Raw genomic sequence first — 22102 nt, 5'->3', positions numbered from 1 at the left:
AGAATATCTTAGGCCCTCGCAGAGGGCCTAGAGGGCACTGACGGATTGCCACTGGTGAGAGCCAGAAATCTTGTTTGTTTGTGGTGACCAAATACTTATTTTACCGAGGAATTTACCAATTAATTCATTAAAAATCCTACAATGTGATTTCCTGGATTCTTTCCCCCCATTCTGTCTCTCATAGTTGAAGTGTACCTAGGATGAAAATGACAGGCCTCTCTCATCTTTTTAAGTGGGAGAACTTGCACAATTGGTGGCTGACTAAATACTTTTTTGCCCCACTGTATAGTATAGGTCCACCTACTGAATTAAAATCAGATTCAGGCAGTAGGCGTATAGATTCACACTTAAAGTATTAGCCTACAGAACAGCTGACAGAGAAGAGATAACATCTGATCCTTTTACAACAAACTCTATATGCTCTTTTTAGGTACGTAAAAGCACATATAGTGGCTAATGTCCCATTTTAGAATCATTTGATTAAATCACTGGATTATCTTTGGTAATGCAATAATGTGTTCATCAAGGCTGGTAGAAGTGTATGGTAAGCCATTTGAGTATTTACTCCATATCCTTGATATCAGACGGCAGCTGCCTACACTAGTGCAGTCAGAAGAATGAAATGAGTAAACTCACTATAGTCTAGATGAAAGCTGAGAGCTGAGTGCCCCTCTCCTCCTTCAGTTATGGAAGCGCTTCAGCACGTCTCTAGCCTACAGCTGGGGCACGCTGAGCCGGAAGAAGGCCTTTGAAGAGCCGCGGCCCGGGTTCCACGGCGTGCTGGGCTTCAACCCGGTGACGGGCCGCGAGGAGCCCCTCTACTCCAACACCAAGAGGCAGCTGTGCGTCTACCTGGTGTCGCTGCCCTTCGTGCTGCTCTGCCTCTACCTGTCGCTCTACGTCATGATGATCTACTTCCTGATGGAGGGCTGGGCGCTGTCCGTCCACGACGAGGAGCCCACCTTCTGGACGAGGGTCCTGCTGTTCATCCCCAGTATTATCTATGCTGTCGTCATAGAGATCATGAACCTGGTCTACAGATATGCTGCTGAGTTCCTCACTGAGTGGGGTGAGTAGAGTCATTGGAACATCCATTTCTACAGTAGTGCTGTATTTATCCCGGTGATCTTTTTTTAGCAGAAGGTCAATCAACATACGTATATTCTGATATTTGATAACCCCACCTTCTTAAAAGCTGAGTGAGGCTTTAGACTCACATTTAATATATATATATATATGACTCCTTTTTTCTGTAACATAGCGACATCACTACATCACACTTGCTTTTCTATTGGCTAGCGCTCCTACACATTGTACGTGATATATATATATATATATATACAAATATATTTATGTTTCATTGGTTTAACAGACACGTTTTTTCACATTGACTTGCATTACGACAAGTATCATGATAATTTGCTACAGTTGCAATAAGAATGTGGGACCTTTTTATGGTGATGGTAACACATTCATAAACTTCACATAAGGAAACATTTTGATGATGTTTCTACTCCTCTGGATAGAGAACCACAGGCTGGAGTCTTCCTATCAGAATCAGTTGATCCTCAAAGTATTAGTAGTGAGTATATTCAAATACAAACGTTGCCTGTTTGCTCTTTCACTGATCAAAGTGCAGCTTCTCATCTCCTCACTCTTTTCCCCCGTAGTTCAACTTCTTCAACTGCTTCGCCTCGCTCTTCTACATCGCCTTCGCGATGCAAGACATGGCGCTGCTCAGGCAGGTAAGCCAAATCCCTTTTATTCTTTCAGCTTGTTTTATTCTTAAGAACTTCTTTACTCCTTCCTTCATTATTTTTTAATCAACCTCGCTAGCATTCCTCCCGGTTCATCCAATCTTGTCTCCAATCTTGTCTTCCCCTTTCAACTCTGTTCAACACAGGCTCTTAAGTCTTTACATAATAAGACAAACATATTCAACTAATAATTGTTTGTTTAATAGATCTGTAATTATCTTATTACAGCTTGATTTTTGGGTTTGATATGCACTGTATTGGATGCTGTAATATAATTTCTTCCACAGAAAACACATTTGACCAAAATATAAAAGACTTATTAGCCATATATTAATATATCTCCTTTACCAATCAACTGGATAAGGGACTCTCAATGATTGGTTATGATTGAGCATTGATACGGGTATAGCGATAACACTTCCCAGAGCCTCTCTCCTTGACTCCTTTTTCTGCATTTAAAGGTGGGGTAGGTAATTTTGGAGAAACCAGCTCGAGTGCGCTAGAATTTGAAAATACACAACCGGAAAAAAAATCTGCCACTTCCTTACAGAGCCCCTCCTCCAACACACACGAACGCGCACATGACCAATGAGGGCACGAGATAAGTTTGTGCACAGATGGAAGGCTGACAGGCAGGTAGGCCATCCAGTTATTTTAGCCGGGCCGGCTCAGATGATTGGTCGTGCTTTTTACAGCGCTACGGCTTCCACAGATAACAATTTTTTATGGATTTGTTGTCAAAGCACTTCAGATATTCATTGCTATCGGGATGTTAAGAGCATTCCATGGAATATAACAAAAAGTGTATCTCGAGCCGGTTTCTCAAACTTACCTACCCCACCTTTAAGGTATTAAGATGTTCTTCAACATGAAGTGTGTTGATCGATATCCGGGTCAAGGATAGAGGAGTCAAGGAGGGTCATTGGGATTAACCCATTGTTACTTTCTACCTTCTTCGTCCTCACCTACTTTAATTGAATATTTTTTTCCCCCTGAACCCCCTGCTCTCTATGTGTGCAGAGTCTGGCCACATTGTTGATCACCAGTCAGATCCTGAATCAGATCATGGAGGCCTTCCTGCCCTACTGGCTCCAGAGGAGACGCAACAAGAAGATGATGCGTAAGGTCCAGAAGAGAAAAGCCGTGGCTGAGGCAGAGCTGCCTCTGGCTGAGCAGGTCCGGCTGGAGGCCGACATGAGCACCTACTTGGTAGGAGATCTGGTCCATTTCTCTGTCAGCTTATTGTACTTCAGAGTCCTCTAACCTGTGTGTGCTTCCCTCTCCTTTAGGGCACCTTCGACGACTACCTGGAGCTGTTCCTGCTGTTTGGATACGTCAGTCTGTTCTCCTGCGTCTACCCTCTGGCTGCTGTGCTGGTGGTGCTGAACAACATCACAGAGGTGTACTCTGATGCCTTCAAGATGTGCCGCGTGTTCAAACGGCCCTTCTCTGAGCCGGCAGCCAACATCGGAGTCTGGCAGGTGAGACGAAGCTAGTTTCTCTGGGAACTACTAGGTCAGATTATTTTGAGCGGAGGTTACAGACCACGGGTTCAAATCTGATGGAACAGCCTTAGAGCAACTACTAACACACTAACTGTTGTTGCTGTGGTTCACCTCTGTCTGACATGTGATGTGAGCAGTGTTTGGGGCAACAAAGTTATGCAGTTAACTTTGTTGTTGAAAACAGAACACGCTAATTTCAAATTCCAGAAATGAGTTTATTAAATTACGCTTTAAAGCACATCGCATGCTTCATTTGAGAATGCATCAGTAGCCTTCAGTTCCTCTGTCTTTAAGAGAGCAACTCCCTGTATCAACTCCATCGTTCATTAGAAACGTTATGAATTCCCTGTCACAGTATTGGGCTGTAGCAAATAGCTAATAACTTATGAATATGTTCCCTGCAGTCAAAAGAAAATGTTCTCTCCAGCTTTTTGCAAGTAGCTGTATAAACAATGCGGCCCACGGGATTAGGGGTAGGCGATATGGCCAAATCATGTCATTTTATTTCACCGTATTGGTTATTATATCACAATACATTCATTGTCTAATTGTTCTGAAGAAGAACAATAGAGTAACATTTCCCATGACAAACTTCATCCCATTTGTAATATAAAACAATATCAAAATGTTAATTGTAGATGAATACAGTGGACATAACGCTACCATCGCACAGGTTGTATCTTCAAATTGTAAAATGTTGAAAGAAGTTACTGACTGTTATTGTGTCTCTGTGTGTGTCCCTGTCTGTTTCCATGTGTGTGTCCCTGTGTGTGTCCCTGTGTGTGTCCCTGTTTGTTTCCCTGTGTGTGTACCCTGTTCTGTTTTCCATGTGGTGTTGTCCATGTGTGTGTCCCTGTCTGTTTCCATGTGTGTGTCCCTGTGTGTGTCCCTGTTTGTTTCCATGTGTGTGTCCCTGTCTGTTTCCCTGTGTGTGTCCCTGTCTGTTTCCATGTGTGTGTCCCTGTCTGTTTCCATGTGTGTGTCCCTGTGTGTGTCCCTGTCTGTTTCCCTGTGTGTGTCCCTGTCTGTTTCCATGTGTGTGTCCCTGTGTGTGTCCCTGTTTGTTTCCATGTGTGTGTCCCTGTCTGTTTCCATGTGTGTGTCCCTGTGTGTGTCCCTGTCTGTTTCCCTGTGTGTGTCCCTGTCTGTTTCCCTGTGTGTGTCCCTGTCTGGTTCCCTGTGTGTGTGTGTGTGTGTGTGTGTGTGTGTGTGTGTGTGTGTTGTGTGTGTGTGTGTGTGTGTGTGTGTGTGTGTGTGTGTGTGTGTGTGTGTGTGTGTGTGTGGTGTGTGTGTGTGTGTGTGTGTGTGTGTGTGTGTGTGTGTGTGTGTGGTGTGTGTGTGTGTGTGTGTGTGTGTGTGTGTGTGTGTGTGTGTGTGTGTGTGTGTGTGTGTGTGTGTGTGTGTGTGTGTGTGTGTGTGTGTGTGTGTGTGTGTGTGTGTGTAGCTAGCCTTTGAGGCTATGAGCGTGATCGCCGTGGTGACCAACTGCTCTCTGATCGGCATGTCTCCACAAGTCAAGGCTTACTTCCCCGAGTCAGAGACGCAGCTCATACTGTGGACGGTGGCTATTGAGGTAATTCATGTACACACTCACACACAAATACAACCCCCCCCCCGATCTAATACTGATTTACAGATTGTTTGTGTGAATGCAGAATTTGTAGCAACGGGAAAACATTTTAATTTCAGTTTGTGGTCCAAATAGCTTTGACAAGTAACGTTTGAGTCAGAGACAGACAGAGACAGACAGTTACGGGGAGAAAGAGGAGTTTTGGTTTGATTTTCTCAGGTTCGTCTTGTGTCAAAGTCCAGTAACCAATCACTACAGTACATATAGTCCCTAGGCAGAGATTAAGGCAGTTTTGGAAACACAGGAAGTCATGGGAAAGAGATCCATGGATTAGTAACCATGAATTGAAGTTCCAAAACAGAGGACATTCATCTTTGTCATTTCTTTCACTATTCCACTGCAGCCTTTGTCTCAGTTCTGTGAATAAAAGATGGTCTGTCTGCACCTTCACAGTCAGGCAGAACACATGTTTGTAAAACCACAAAACATGAAGCTACAGACTGTAGATATCACCAACACGCTGCTTTATGTGAGTTGATTTTTGCTCACCAGGTGGAGCCAGAGTCCAAGCTAGAGCCCCCCCAATGCACTGACGAGGGTGCATCCCAATTCTCTTATTTGATATTTCACTTGAACCAGAAGTCCATCTTGTGCACATCTTGAAAACTGTCCCAAAGTTCTTATATCGGATTAAGATCTCACTTTCATAAAGCACAATAAAAACACAATATACTATTATATTATTGGTGTTTGTTTCAGTAACAGAATTTATGTCAATGACTTATTTTTGATAACTTTGGCCCAAGTTACATCACAGTTTTGCTGCAGCACTATGCCCCCGCACAAAACAGCCTACTGACTGTCTGACCAATTGACGTACTTTTTTCTACACATCTGAACCTTCCTGCAGTCCTTCAGAGAGAACTTATAAGCTCCTGAGGGAGGATCCTTCCAACCATCTGGTTATTGTCTCAGACAATAACTAAAATAAAGTCATACTGTACCTCAGTGTACGGAGGCAGAAACTGGGTCATATTGATCATCTGAAGGTTGGATTGAGTGTGTAGTCTGCACACATAGCTGAGATAATCTCCACTGTGTATGCAGGAGTGTTTCACTGTGAGTACTTCTTCCCCTCCAGCATCTTTGCGGATACCATTATGTTTAATTAAACCTTTCATTGGTGAGAGATACCCTCATTTGTTTTTCTGTTCCTACTGTAGTAATGATAGTTTACTGTATAAGAGTGTCTGACTCTATCATACTTTATGAAGTCCATCCACTATGTGTCCATACATTTCCTTCACATCCACTAACGTAAAGCTCATGGTGGTGCTAGAGAAGAGTCCGGTGACCACGCGTCTCACTGCCAATTTGCATTTATACAGAAACATTGGTCAAAAAGACAGATGGAATATAATATTAGCTAAATAAAGCAGGTGATCTTCTTCACTATACTTTTTGACATGCTAACCTCTGATCCAGGGCTCTTTGGGGCTTTTCCCTTTCCTGTAGTGTGTTCTATAGGATCGTGTGCATGTAAATGGTCTGCAAAGGCTACAATCCCTGTGTTCCTTCAGAGGGACTTTCTCTCCCACACACTCCCTTGCCTGAAACGCCTCCATTGGACTCCTTTGTTTAGTTCCGTAACATCACTATGTAACACTCGTGCATCTATTGGCTAGCGCTCCAACACATTGTACATGATAAGCTAAGGGGAGGGACACCCCTAAGCGGTTGACCAATCACAACAGAGCCGGCCAGCTAACCAATCAGAGCAGACTGGGCTCTAGTTTCAGACAGAGGGTGAAAAGAGGTGTTGCAGTACAGGCACTATGAGAAGAATAAAGAGTTTTTTAAATATTAGAGCATGGAGACATGTCACAGGAGAGGAACATAGTACAAATATGAACCTGGAAATTACTAAAGAAGAGGCGCTTGCAGAGCTTTGTGATTTCTTGTTGATTTTAATCCCAGCCAAGGAGATGCTAGGAACTCTTGTGCTAACGGTTAGCATGCTACCTCTCATACTACATCCCCCGAACATGACTTTATAAAGCATGTTTAGGTGATGTTTCCTGTTTGGCCTTTACTCTGTCTTTTCTCTGTCAGCCATCCATCCTGTCCATGCACACAGGTGTGTTTCTATAGTCAAGAGCTCAGGCCTGTGACAGAGTCAGGTCAGAGTGGAGATAGGAGGAGTGAAAAAAGAGAGAGCAAAGGAAATGATGGCGGATGGAGAAACAGTAGGGGCGGGAAGCAATGAGGAGGAGAGGAAGATGGATGTGAGAGGGAGAGAAACGCTGATTGTACATCAGAGCACGTTCCTCCTGTTAGCATCCAGAACGTTCCCTGAGATCGAGCGAGCAGGCTATTAAAGAGAGTGGAAAACAGAAGTAATGAGAGGCAGGCTGTATAATGTTTACTGTTCCACGGGAGAGCCACACACAGATGTGCATTATTGACACAACATCCAATATATTGCCATAAGGGACATGTTCTATCTACAGCCAGCTAGTTTATATACATTGTTTGTTCTTTATCTCAGTCATTTATGGGGTTGGACATGGAGGTAGGGGGTCCGGAGGGTAACTGTAATAATTACTACTTACCTGTTAAATGTAATCAGTAACCTAATCTGAGTATCAACATGTTACATTTTAAATTCAATGCACATAAATACAGGAGAAAATAATGAATGAAAATGTTTTTTTTATGTAACTGTAAAGGAAAAAAATTACAAGATTACATAATCCAGTTACATGTAATCCATTACTCCCCAACCCTGCAGAGGGGGGTGGGGGGGCAGCACCTTTTGGCTTTCCAGCAGTGGAGCGATGATATCTGGGTAATTACATAATGGGGTTTACACACATCAGTGAGCAGTAACCAGGCAACCAGCCAGCCCGCTGCTGGAGAGGACTTTCTCCTGGTCTAAGTGGGAGCTGTGATAATAAGTCTTGACTCCCACATATATTTTAAAGGATATATTTTTGACCCCACATTTCTCCCCATTTAGTGGAACTTCTAATTGTATTATTCGTCAGTGATATATACATGTTTATTGTCGTTTGTGTATCCAGTATCCTGATAGCAGTCTTCATTATGAGTAGCTTCTTTGAGATAAACACGCAGTAATTAGATCCATTGTTTAAATTAACATATTGATTTGTGCTGTTTAACAGAACTGCATTCTATTGCAAAGAACTCTCAGTTAAAGGCTCCTATTATTCAAACGTTGGGGTTCATATTTGTATTTTGTGCCTCTACTGTGACATGTTTCCATGCTTTAATGTTCATAAACCTAGCATATCACATACAATGTGTTTTTGTGATATGCGCAAACCTTTTTAACCTCTAATAAACATGTATTTAAGATTGCTTTCACCTCATGTTATAAAGTAATAATTAATCTTTTTAGTTTTTATAATTACAACGTGTAGTGTCTCTCAGTCTGGCATGACTCTGCATTGCCAACAGCTGTACATGCGTGTGAGAAGCTTTAGGCTCATTCATTGAAATACATTGGAGTTTGGGAGGTTTAAAATGAATCTTTTGTAACTAAAAAGACTGCTGCGTGTTAAGATGTGTCCTTGGGTACACCAGGCCAGCTTTGTAAATACTGATATAGAAGTATAGAACTGAGTTTCTGTTTTTCTGGTTCTAGCACGGGCTGTTGGCCTTCAAGTTCATCCTGTCCTTCATCATCCCAGACGTCCCCAAACACATCCAGATCAAGCTGTCCCGCCTGGAGTTCGAATCCCTGGAGGCCCTCAAGAAAAAGGTAAAAACCTGACAGCAAATCTCAGTCACTCAACAACAGTTAACAGCACACAATACATCAATTACAGATAAAAGAGAAATATGGCACCATTAGACAATTGCAGCCTCCCCATTTTTAGAATGACATAAAGTCCATTCGTATATTTTAACTGCAGAACTGTGTGCCATCTTGCAGTGGATACTTTATTTAGTATGGGCAGGGCCGCCCCTCCCTACAGGCCAATCACGCAAGCTGCATGGGGGCCCGCCTTGCGCAAGGGGCCCCGCCCAGAGGGCCTCAGCTGCTGTGCGCAGTTCTCCGCGCACCCCCCGCTGACACGTGAGAGTGAGAGGTGACAAGGGGATCACGTCTGTAACCCGACACCGTTGCAATGAATCGACATCTGACCAATCACGGCTTTGATACGGCCACTAGTGCAGGTGAAGAGATGTCGGTGAAAAGACAGTTTCAGTCCGGCGCAAGCAAGAGGGGAAAAAACAAAACATGAAGAAACTAGAGCATCACTCGAAGGTGGGTTATTGTATGAGTCAAATGTACAACTTGCGAATGTTGTATAAGTGAAATGTCAAACTTTTGCCAATTGCCATATTAAAACATCAGCTGCAATTCACGACATGAAGAAGGCAGTCTCTGCATAGCATACAGGCTAATGGAGATGCAGTTATTTCCAGCATTCTTTATTTAACATTCATTCAAGTATGTTGTGCCTTTTATCTGCTGATGTACAGGAGGAAGCGTGATACACTGTCTGTCTAGTTGGCTTACATAACAGTTAAAGTTTACAGCTTAAAAAACATGGAGCATTTTTCCCACTTTTATTCATTTTTATGTCAATTTCCACATTTCATGGTGATGCTCAGCCTCTCCCCTTAACTCCTAACAGCCATCATCATGTCAACCACAACACAGAGAAATACTGATAGAAATGTGTGTGTAGTTGTTGATACATTGCTGACAGAGGGAACTACATTTGAACACAGATTTAAGAAATATCAGTTTTTGAGCATGTCATAAGCATGTTTTGTCTTGACTATATTACAACTATATTATAATAAAATAATATGGTATTTATATTATTGAATTGATTATTATTATTATTATTATTATTAGTAGAAGTAGTTTATTTGCCATAATTATATTTTAATCTTTTTGAGGCTAGTATTTGGCAGGAAATGCAGACGTATTCACCTGTAAACGCATACTGAACGACATACATGCACATTTACCATTTACCTCACTGTATACAAAAGTAACTGTGTTGATAATAATAATGATAAACAGGAATTATATTTGCAAAGTAGCCTACTTTGTTTCCAAAAAAAATGTGTTCACTCCTGTCGGTTGGGGGGGGGGGCCTCATCTCACAATGTCGCTTGGGGCCCTAAGTTGTCCAGGGGCGGCCCTGAGTATGGGAGTTACCAGCACTACATAACATTTTATTCATTGTCCACATAATGAAGGGAAACCAGACGTTTTCTATTTAAAGTGAATCTTAGTTTCATCATGACCTCCTTGGTCCTTTGTAGCCTATAAAAGAGGAAAAGCTTAAAAGAGGTAATCGTTTGAGGCCTGTTGTGTTAATTACAATAAAAGCTGCATTCGTGCATAGACACATGGCCTGAATTATATTCATTTCATATATATATATTTTTTTGTTTTGTTGGCTGTCAAGTTAACGCGTTAATAACGCCATCTTTTTTTAACGCCACTAATTGTTTTAACATGCGATTAACGCATGTGTATTTGTCCTCGGCCCGCCCCGTAGTTTCAGAGCCCAAAGGCTTGACGTTGTTGTTGTTGTTGTTAGTTGGATGGTGGGAGATTCTAGCGAGAGATATGGATAAAAAAAAGGCGTTTTAAACAGCAAGCCAAGCACACAGCTGATGCTAACAGCCCCGCTCCTGCCGCTCACTTGCGGCAGACCACGCTTGAAAGTTTGCCGGGGAGACGCCTGGACAGCAACAGCGATAGCTAAATGGGGGGCTACAGCTTAACATTGTGGAGGACGAGGGGCTGTGTTAGATAATTCGGATCGCATCCAACGTGTCGACTGCACATCACAGTGCATTATTTTGACCCACAGTGGGGACTTCAGTCTCATGCTTTGACTGAAGATGAAGACAGAGGAGCGGCATTTCGCCGACGAGAGAGAGAGGGAGAGAGAGAGAGGGGAGGGGGGAGAGAGGAGAGAGAGAGGGGAGAGAGAGAGAGAGAGAGACTCAATCAATCAATCAATCAATCAATCAATCAATGAATGAATGTGTTCTTTAAACTCTCAGGTCCAATGAGTGACACAACAAGGGAACCCAGTAAGCTGTATACATTAAATCCTACTTACAGATGGGCCCCAGACAGTGGAGACAAATTTACCATGGCCTTGAACTCACCTGATCTGATGAATGACATGTCACTATTTGACCAAAATCAATATGTTCCTACCAAAGATGGTGTAAACATGGCCATTGTCAATATGATATTTCACAAGGCAGCTATTAAAACTGACCTAATCAAACAAAAGCGGAAGCCTGTTAAAAGGCAAAACGCTGACAAATGGTTTGACCAAGAAAGCAAGACCATCAGAAAAGACCTGAGAAAAATAGCAAATGAAAAACATCGGCAACCAAACAACCCAGCCTTACGCATTAGATACAATGACGTTTTAAACAAATATAAATGTACAATAAGGAACAAAAAACTAAATTATACCCACATGAAACTTGAAGATATTGAGAAAGCCATTGATCAAAATCAATTCTGGGATCTGTGGAACAACACATTAGAAGAAACTATTAAAGACAACCAAAACCCTCTTGATTTCCCAATGACTTGGGAAGAGTTGACCACACAGACACAATCTCTCCGGCCAAGGAAAGCTTGTGGCCCAGACAACATTAAAAACGAAATGCTCAGATGCAGCACCCCAGAGATGCAGGTACAGTGTTCAAGCTGTTCAATATCGTATTGCAGTCAGGATGTTTTCCTGACATCTGGTGCAAAGGGCTCATTTCCCCCATTCATAAGAGTGGAGACAATCAGACCCTAAGAACTACCGTGGCATCTGTGTCAGCAGCTGTCTGGGGAAATTATTCTGTAGCATTCTAAATAAAAGAATACAAGATTTCCTTAACCAACAATCCATCTTGAGTAAAAATCAAATTAGCTTCCTTCCAAAACACCGCACCACCGACCATGTGTATACCCTTCACACTTTAGTTAACAAACATGTACACCAAACACAACATGGTAAGATATTCACTTGTTTCATTGATTTCAAAAAAGCTTTCGACTCTATTTGGCACGAAGGGCTCTATTATAGACTTCTACATTGTGGTATAGGGGGCAAAATGTACGATCTGGTTAAATCAATGTATTTAGGGAATAAGTGTGCTGTTAAAATTGGAGACAAACAAACTGAATTATTCACCCAGAGAAGAGGCGTTCGTCAGGGTTGCAATTTAAGTCCCACTTTATTTAATATATATATATAAATGAACTTGCTGTTCAGTTGGATCACTGTGCTGCTCCTGGCCTCTCCCTCCTAGATAGAGAGGTGAAGTGTCTGCTTTATGCTGATGACCTTGTTCTGCTGTCTGCTACTGAACAAGGACTACAACAACAGCTGGACATAGTAGACCAGTACTGTAAGAACTGGGCCCTGGCAGTCAATATGAAAAAAACTAATGTCATGGTTTTCCAAAAACTCCCCAGATGTCAGGAGAACAAATACCAGTTTACCATAAACAATCATATCATCGAACATAGTATGAGTTATACCTACCTCGGTTTAACCATAACAGCATCGGGAAGTTTCAACATGGCAGTGAATGCACTCAAAGAAAAAGCCAGAAGAGTTCTAAATGCAATCAAGAGAACATTTTATAATGTCCAAATTCCAATTAAAATCTGGCTCAAAATCTTTGATAGTGTGATCCAGCCCATTGCGCTGTACGGTAGTGAAGTATGGGGTCCACTCAGTCACCAGAGCTATACCCGCTGGGACAAACATCCAACAGAGTCTTTACATGCAGAATTCTGCAGATACATTTTACGTGTTCAGAGAAAAACACCAACAAATGCATGTAGAGCAGAATGAGGCAGAGACCCACTGATCATTAATACTCAAAAGAGAGAGAGAGAGAGGGAGAGAGAGAGAGAGGGAGAGAGACCCACTGATCATTAACACTCAAAAGAGAGCACTAACATTCTTTAACCACCTTAGATCCAGCCCCCGAGACACCCTCCACTCCAAAGCCAAGAGCTAACCCCAGAGAAGAGTCCCCTATGTCAGCTGGTGCTGAGGCTAGCTGCCCCCTCTCAGAGCCACTCTGACCAGTCTCTCAACAACACTGCTCTCCAAACACCAATCACAGTCAAACGCATTATAACACAATGCAAAGACAACTATTTACAACATTGGAAAGAAGAAACTAAAAGCCAAAGTAGATTAGAATGTTACCTGGCTCTAAACAGAGAGTATGAGCTGGCAGAATATCTCTCTACTGTCAGAGATAGAAAGCAGAGACAGATCCTAACCAAGTAACAGGCTCAGTGACCACAGACTGGCAATCGAAACAGGAAGACTCAAAAGATCCTGGCAACCAAAAGAGAACAGAATATGTGGTCACTGTACGACAGGTGAGACTGAGACAGAGATGCACTTCCTCCTGAAGTGCCAAACATTCAACGAAGCAAGGAGCGTTTACTGGAACAAGTTGAACTCTGTAATCCCAGGTTTCAAGGAGGTTGATGACCTCTCAAGACTGAGAGTACTTTTAGGAGAAGGAGACAAGGCACATCTTGCTGCCCAATATGTATACACATGCCACAACCTGAGGGACAGTGAATGAGACACACACACACACACACACACACACACACACAACACACACACACACACACACACACACACACACACACACACACACACACACACACACACACACACACACACACACACACACACACACACACACACACACACACACACACACACACACACACACACACACACGTTGAAATGTAATTGTATCACTGTATATATATATCATCAATAATATGTAAACATTTGAAATGTATGTTAATGTTGTTAATTATTTTGTATTGTGATGCTTTGGCAACATTGTTTAATTTAACTTTCATGCCAATAAATCGACTGACAGCCCTACTTTTAATTCATTCACAGTGCGGTATAATGAGACAATAACAGGCTACAGATGCGGATGCGGATACACACACATATATATGAATATATTTATATAAATATATACAATTTCAGAATCAAACAAGTATGAGAGCACTCATAACGTAACACAATCAGAGACTGGATATATCCCCCCCCCCCTCTCCCCTCTGGTCGCTACAATGAGGAAAATAAATTACAGGCCAAAAGTTTTATTTATAAGTATTAAAAGTAAGCAGAGGACACCAAACCAACTGAGACCTGTCTGTCCGCTGCATCTACACACACACTGTACCACACACACCTACAGCTCCTAAAGCATATAGGATACAGTCGTTGACGTTGTGTATTTTATTATGTGAAGCACTAAATGGTCTTAGAAAAATATCGACTCTTTGTTTGTAGATATCTACTAAACTACAGCAAATACAGAGAGTAATGTAGGCCTGTTATACTGAGTGATATATATTATACACACTGCTCTGCTTTCTGCACGGACCTCACAGCTGTTCTCTCTGGAAACATGGCGTTGCGATGAAAGCAGTTAATACAATAATATCCAGGGGATGCATGCAGAGCTGTCATTGGCTGAGAATGATAAGTCCGGCCGTGGGTCACGACTCTTTGAAACATCTCTGTTGCCGGAAATACATCCACGGAGGAGCCGTGGAGGACCCGTGGAGGACCCGTGGAGGACCCATCAGTGTATCCTCGGTTAGAGCTCCTCCAGAGAGCCTCCTCGACGCTCGATGCTCGATCCTCGATGTGCATTTAGAGAAATGAGATGTCCTTCAACATGGCGCGCTGAAATTCATTTCCGGGTCACTACCGGAGGACCGAGGATTCGAGGAGTCGAGGAGGGGAAATCCCAGAAATGAGATACGGCTATGGTGCCACTGACCAACAACAATTGTATGTAAAGTCAATGGTGCAGAATTTTCCTGCTAATTTCCAACGTATTATTCAAATAGGGAGATGTGCCTAAACAATTCTGTAGTGCTCAAACCGAGCAGAAAATCAAAAAACTGAGGGGGCCGCAGACTTGTGTTACAGGCAGCACACTTTCTGTGTCACACACTTCCTGTGTCACACACTTCCTGTGTGACACACTACCTGTCACACACTTCCCCCACATATGTGGTTTTCAATAAAATGTATCGTGATCATTCCATGAGTGTAATAGTGGCGGTGTTCTGGCTGATGTCTCCGTGCAGAATAGTTACTCTTCCGGAGGATTCTCTAGGCTCTTTTGATCCGATCCCCTCATGGGTCGCATTAGGAAGCAATACAATGTTCATGCTTATACAATAGTACAATAAGAGTCCAGTGGTGGCTGCAAAGGATCCCATAGACAGGCACTGAATGCACCTTAGACCAGGTGCTATAGATGGTTTACAAAGGGCTGACAGGGTTCTTAGGACTCGCTAACACCATAGAGCCAGGCATCATCATCATCACCACCACCACCACCACCACCACCACCACCACCACCACCACCACAACAACAACAACAACAACAGCTGGCCCCCTCCTCACTGAGTTGATGCACACCTGTGAACACATTATCAGCATTGTTTTCTTCTTTTTCCACCATTTTGGAGCCAGACTCGAAGGGTCCCACTCGCGGTGAAGGTGTAACAAGCTGATGGTGAAGTGCACTTGCTGGAGTGTTTGGTTTAAACCATGTCCTGGATGTAGGAAGGGTCTGATCCAATGACAGCACAGTAGGCCAGTACCATGTCTGCAGCATCCTGAATTAGCTGCAGAGGTTGGATGAGACTTGCAGGTAGACCAGCCAGGAGGGAGTTACAGTAGTGAAGGCGTGAGACGACCACAGCCTGGTACACATAGCAGGACAAAGTTGATACTCCGAATATCATTTAAAGAACCTATATGGAAAAAGAAAAAAGTCCTTACCTGTGTCAGGTTAATTGTTTGCAAGTCGTCATATTTGCAACTCATGTGACTGAGTGTTAAACTGTAGTAAACTCCATTAACCCCTACTTTAAGATCACATATGCATACCATTTTATGCCAATGCTCATAGCACAAATTGCCCTGCCCTAGTGTACTTTGTACCCTGCACATGTTTCCGTCATGTTTTGCTGTTTTTAACCTTTAAGAATATTTTAATTAATTTGAAGGTGTCCTTGAGTGTCGGTAAAGCAGCCTCAAAATAAAAATATTTTAGTATTATTTGTTATTATGATACAGTGATTTACTCAAACACGCATTAGGACAGACACTTTAATAACTCCTCATAGTGGAGATGTTATGCATGTCCATTAAACATGCTCGTCCATAGCTCCATTTAGCATTGGCCACAGGCCTGATTCATGTCCCAGAGCACTTTGTGGAAAAATAATGGTGTGCCTTCTTTAATAGTGTTGATATGGCTCCACAGTAAAGCATTAGCTGGCTCGGCACCGCAGCCATTTGTTTTGGGGGATGGGGGGGTCTCTGCTGATGCACACTCTGTAGCCGTGTTACAGCTGTGACTCTTTGCACACCGGCTCCCATCCCCAGTTCACATGTTTCTGATAGAGTGAAGCACTGTTGGTCTCTCCTAACTGTTCTGTGCTCTCTTGGTTCTGCAGAGGCAGCTCTATGTTGTAGGGTAAGTAGCTTTGAAGACTTCACAGTTAATCACTCATCTAATATCCTAACGGTTTGCTCGTGGATCTACGGAGCCCCTAAAGGGACATGGAAAAAAAAAAAAAAAAAAGAGAGAAAAAAAATAAAGTCAGGAAAACGGATTTGTTTCTCGTGCAGAAACAAATCCGTTTTCCTGACTTTATTTTTTTTTTAGAAAGTTACCGATGCACCAAGGAGGAAGTGGAACACGAGACAACCCATTTCATTGCAGACTGTTATGTTTACGTGGGGAAATGACAGTGCATACATTATTTGAGATATATTTTGAAGTCAGACTTAATTTTATGGACATTTCGGCCAGGGGTGTAGAGCTATTGGTTTCAGCACCGGATTGGCAAAACACTGGCGAGTCTGTAAACCAGTCTGCTTTGATCTATGAATTAATGTCCGTGACTCTCAGAGTACTGTTTTATAGGGAAACACACACACACACACACACACACACACACACACACACACACACACACACACACACACACACACACACACACACACACACACACACACACACAGAGCCAGTGGCGGACTGGCCATCGGGACGTTCGGGACGAAAAGTGGAACGCGGTACCAAAGTGGAACGCCCGTCACTAGCCGTCTAAGTACGATATATATCTCAAATAATGTATGCACTGCACTGTCATTTCCCCACGTAAACATAACAGTCACGGCATCTATTGCACGTCTGTCCGTCCTGGGAGAGGGATCCCTCCTCTGTTGCTCTCCCTGAGGTTTCTCCCATTTTTCCCTTTAAACTGTGGGTTTTCTTCGGAAGTTTTTCCTTGTACGATGTGAGGGTCTAAGGACAGAGGGTGTCGTATTGTCATACTGATATTCTGTACAAACTGTGAATGTCCACTGAGACAAATGTAACATTTGTGATATTGGGCTATATAAATAAACATTGATTGATTGATTGATAGTCTGCAATGAAATGGTTGTCTCCTGTGCGCTTCACTTCCTCCTTGGCGCACCGGTAACTTTCTCAACAAAAAAAAGTGCGCACGAGTTAGTAAAAAAAAAGTCAGGATAACGAGTTAGTATCTCGTGTGCACGAGAAACTAACTCGTTATCCTGACTTTTTTTTGTCTCTCTCTGTTTTTTTTGTTTTTTTTACATGTCCCTTTAGGGGCTCCGTATGGATCTGATTTAACATGATGATTTGGAATATTGAGCACCATCACCTTTCCCATGCTGATAACAGGATTACTGACAGTCAGCATGAAATGATCACATGTTCTGTGGAACTCACTCACCCTCACATCCGTGTCTTCTTGCTCGTAGTGTTGCAATGAAATGAAGGTAATAACTCTTTAAGGCCAGAGGTCACATGGCCTCCGTCACATGGCCTCCGTCACACTGCTCCGTCACACTGCCTCCGTCACGCTGCTCCGTCACACGGCCTCCGTCACACTGCTCCGTCACACTGCCTCCGTCACACTGCTCCGTCACACGGCCTCCGTCACACTGCTCCGTCACACGGCCTCCGTCACACGGCCTCCGTCACACTGCTCCGTCACACGGCCTCCGTCACACTGCCTCCGTCACACTGCCTCCGTCACACTGCCTCCGTCACACTGCTCCGTCACACTGCCTCCGTCACACTGCCTCGTCACACTGCCTCCGTCACACTGCTCCGTCACACTGCCTCCGTCACACTGCTCCGTCACACTGCCTCCGTCACACTGCCTCCGTCACACTGCTCCGTCACACTGCTCCGTCACACTGCCTCCGTCACACTGCTCCGTCACACTGCTCCGTCACACTGCCTCCGTCACACGGCCTCCGTCACACTGCCTCCGTCACACGGCCTCCGTCACACTGCCTCCGTCACACTGCTCCGTCACACTGCCTCCGTCACACTGCCTCCGTCACACTGCTCCGTCACACTGCCTCCGTCACACGGCCTCCGTCACACTGCTCCGTCACACGGCCTCCGTCACACTGCTCCGTCACACTGCTCCGTCACACTGCCTCCGTCACACTGCTCCGTCACACTGCCTCCGTCACACTGCTCCGTCACACTGCCTCCGTCACACTGCTCCGTCACACTGCCTCCGTCACACTGCCTCCGTCACACTGCGTCCGTCACACTCCGTCACACTGCCTCCGTCACACTCCGTCACACTGCGTCACACTCCGTCACACTGCCTCCGTCACACTCCGTCATACTGCCTCCGTCACACTGCTCCGTCACACTGCGTCACACATTCATGACGTCCGCTGGCGCATCATAAACACGTCGCATAGTGAAAGTGCAGTCGGATTCTCTAAAGTACCGTCGTCTCTTCTCCTAAGTCCTTTTGAATTCTCATATCCACTATCCCTTAACCCCGTGACTTTCACTCAGAGGTCAAGGGATAGACGATGGGGATAGACGTTAGGAGCTGATTTTTGGACTATTCGACCGCAACCCTGGTCTCTCTGCCCCTCTTCTGTTTTCACTGATACTAATGAGGACCTGAACCTTCAAAATAAGACTCAGCTTTAACAGACCCAAACAATGCTTTCTGCTGAGCAACGAGACAAACCGCAGCGAGCTGGTGGGTGACTAACATAGCAGGTGGTCAACTCCTTTAAATCAATTTAAAATGAATTCATTACACCCACACACACTGCACCTTGTCACAGTAAAACAATTGTACATGTACCTTTGCTGTGTTTCAGAAAATGCTTGAAGCCTCGGAGCTCACAAAGGGGATCCAGTGAGGAGAAAAGGAGGTGAAGAGGAGAGGAGGCGAGGAGACGACAGGAGAAGAGGAGGAGCTAATGGAACCTACGCCTGCCTCCGCTGCACACAGCTTTAACACATCACCCCTTCATGTATGTTTCTTACGCTGCTTATATGCACAGCATCGCTGGATGGAAACAATGTCTGTATTAAATACAGACAGTATTAATTAATACTGGCCTTTGGGATTATGCAAATGTTGTCAGAATGTGTCATCTAACTATGAGTTGAAGGGTGAGGGTTGAAGCTCATCGGGAGGCAAAACGTGGCCCCAAAAGATTTCTAATAATATGTAATTACTACTGGAGTGGAATGTCCCTCACAAATAAAAACTACAAAATTAAAGACTCATAAATTAAGATAGAACATTCTATTGTCCAAAAATATATATTTTGTTACTCAGATGCTGGTTGGAGCTTTACATCTAAATGTGTGACTTTGAAGTTGCTATTTTGGAAAATAAACCATATAAATTCAGATTTTGAAATATAAATGTTTACTCCCTTAAATCAATGGCTGTTAGATTTCAAACTGAGGTGTTATGTAGGGATTAAATCCCACTATTCAGTATTCAGATGCTTGTAAACATAATGCTTAAATAGGTGTTATGTAGGGATTAAATCCCACTATTCAGTATTCAGATGCTTGTAAACATAATGCTTCCCAGACTGACCAGGACAGATGTAGCTGTGTTGGGCTCAGCATGCTACCTCAGGTTGTGGAAATTGATGTAAAGTATTATGCAGAAAATGTGATGCAGCATATTTTTGGTATATTCATTTTAATGTCACCCATATATAAGAGGTGTATTGCATCATGTTATCCCTAATATATGTGTGGGTATATACATTCCTGTGTGTTAATAGTTGAAGGAACAAAGTACATTTTTCCTCTTAAATATAGAGGTTTTTTATAGATTCCTGAAACAATGTTCCCTTTTTCTTAAAAGTAGATTAGCGCAATAGTCTTTTTCTTCCACTTTTACCCTTTTATCAAAAGGGTGTTTTTAGGCTATTTTTGAGGAGGTAAAATGCAGAATCACTTGTGAGTTCTGTTTTGAGTGAAAAGATTACCCCTTTGAGTGTTTTTCTTGGTTAACCATTAATAGGCTTTGCAAATTAACAAGAGAACTGCGAGGCACATTTTCCTCAGATATAATGGTGAAATTCTTCTTAAGTTAATGATGCGCATCCTGCAGGCCTTGAGAATTGAGTCACACAGTTAAGAGAGACAATGGTCCTTCTGATTCTGGGTGAGCTGACTTCGGGTGGATGGAAGTTCAGAGAGGGCCTGGTGGTATGAAGACAGTTAGGCGTTGTTGGTTAGCTGGCCCTGAGGAGGTCATGAGATGATGACTGTTAAATTCCCAACAAGTATGGCTTTCATAAAGAAACACCTATGACTCTTGTGTGATAAGCTACATGATAAGATGTGTTTTGCTGCAAACTGAGCCTGTTTGGTTCTCTGCTGGCACGGCTGATTCGCTGTGACACAGCATCTTTTGCATCTCCCAATGAGATGACCTGAAAAGATGACCAGCTGACCTAACCCTTCCTGTTTGTTTTGGTATGAAAGCCTGGTCGGCCTTGGGTTCTCTCTCTCTTCTCGGGCTGCCAGGACCGAAGGATCTAAGCAGCACGCGAACAAGGGCAGGAGTACTCCTTACATTACAGTATATTATATTGTAATGTATTATATTGCATTGCATTATTACCTTTTATAATTAAAACAGATTATTGTTTAACTGGTATCCTGGTGTTTTCTGATTTCCTTCCTGTTATGATTTTAAGCAGGACTCGCCAAAACGACACGCGGAGCCGAGTTGGGTTGTAAAAACCTCAAGACTCACAACAAGGTGAAGATGAGCACTCAGTGCCTTAAATGCAATGCCTATATCAATGAATGTGTGTTTGTGTGCTCTGGTGTTTACATGTTCTACTGTATTGAAGTGTTGATGGGAATAAAGCAGATCAAAGCTTCTACAGAAGGAAATGAAATGTGTGTGTGTAGTGTTATTCAATTTCAGCGCAAGAGGCCTGAAACCTGTGAAACATACACTAACAACCAGGAAGTCAGCATTGTTTGTGAGGAAATGAATAATGTTTACAGTGGGCGTGGACCATCTGCTGTGGAAGCTTCTAGCAGCACACAGGTGTGGGAGAAACACAAGGATTATAGCCTTTGGAGACCATTTACATGCATAGAAACCTATACATAGGGCCAACCCCCAAAGCATAGGGCCTTTTTAATCTTTAAGGTTGAGCAGGTATTTTGTTTGTTAGCTTTAGTGTTAAAAGTATATTTGCTTATATGTATACTGTAGACACACTACAGGAAGGGGAAGACCCCCCAAAAGCATAAAAGGGCCTCTTTAAACGGTGAAACGTGGACGTGGTCTCGGCCTTCAGCCGTCTCCCTCTTGTGAACAATGACCTCGCCAAGCTGCTGCCGGTCAGGGGGCAGAGACGTGGATCACCGGAGGAGAAGAGGTGGTGAGGGCGACCAGGTGGGTTCTACTGCTTAATGAGATACATTTCTGATCCTGCATCCAACATTGTGGTCTGGGACGGGTCTGCTGTGTGTGGCGGGGTTACACTGAACACGTTCAGTTTCAATGCTCCACATATCTTAAACAAACTCCCGAAGAACTGCAGGCCATTAACCAAGGCTGTTTGCCTCTGCCTTCATTCAATCCAGTGATGGAAGAAGTACTAAGTGCCTATAATAAAGTTGACTCCGTTACAAAGGTTCTGCATACAGAATCTTACTTTAAAGAAAAATCTATTGGCATCAAAATATACTTAAAAAAACTACAGAACTTGTAAAATGGCCCGTCATAAATATGAAATAACTGCATTATGATTATTGATAATGTTTAATCACAGCTGGTAAAGGTGGAGCACATTTTAATTACTTTATATTAT

The 22102-nt window shown here is 43.2% G+C and overlaps 1 protein-coding gene across 12 annotated transcripts in view; it reads left to right on the top strand.

Annotated features, from left to right (window-relative positions):
- The window catches only part of ano10a (anoctamin 10a), a 33768-nt gene extending 12593 nt beyond the window's left edge, over positions 1 to 21175 (top strand). For 5 of the 12 annotated variants that reach the window (XM_034228457.1, XM_034228465.1, XM_034228486.1 and 2 more), the window contains 8 exons: positions 685 to 1069; positions 1527 to 1582; positions 1671 to 1745; positions 2778 to 2966; positions 3047 to 3238; positions 4707 to 4835; positions 8500 to 8616; positions 8791 to 8977. In XM_034228457.1, coding sequence (XP_034084348.1) covers positions 685 to 1069; positions 1527 to 1582; positions 1671 to 1745; positions 2778 to 2966; positions 3047 to 3238; positions 4707 to 4835; positions 8500 to 8616; positions 8791 to 8931 — 1284 coding nt within the window. In that variant the 3' untranslated portion in view covers positions 8932 to 8977. Of the gene's footprint in view, positions 1 to 684; positions 1070 to 1526; positions 1583 to 1670; positions 1746 to 2777; positions 2967 to 3046; positions 3239 to 4706; positions 4836 to 8499; positions 8617 to 8790; positions 8978 to 16392; positions 16413 to 18926; positions 19018 to 19114; positions 19715 to 19780 lie in introns of those variants that run through there. The other 7 variants (XM_034228426.1, XM_034228420.1, XM_034228409.1 and 4 more) reach the window with 7 other exon arrangements.
- The last annotated feature ends 927 nt before the right edge of the window (positions 21176 to 22102 follow it).

This window comes from Gymnodraco acuticeps, unplaced genomic scaffold (assembly GCF_902827175.1).
Source record: "Gymnodraco acuticeps unplaced genomic scaffold, fGymAcu1.1, whole genome shotgun sequence".
NCBI lineage: Eukaryota > Metazoa > Chordata > Actinopteri > Perciformes > Bathydraconidae > Gymnodraco > Gymnodraco acuticeps.
The sequence above is the reverse complement of the archived record's forward strand: the minus strand, read 5'-3'. Positions and strand labels throughout refer to the sequence as shown.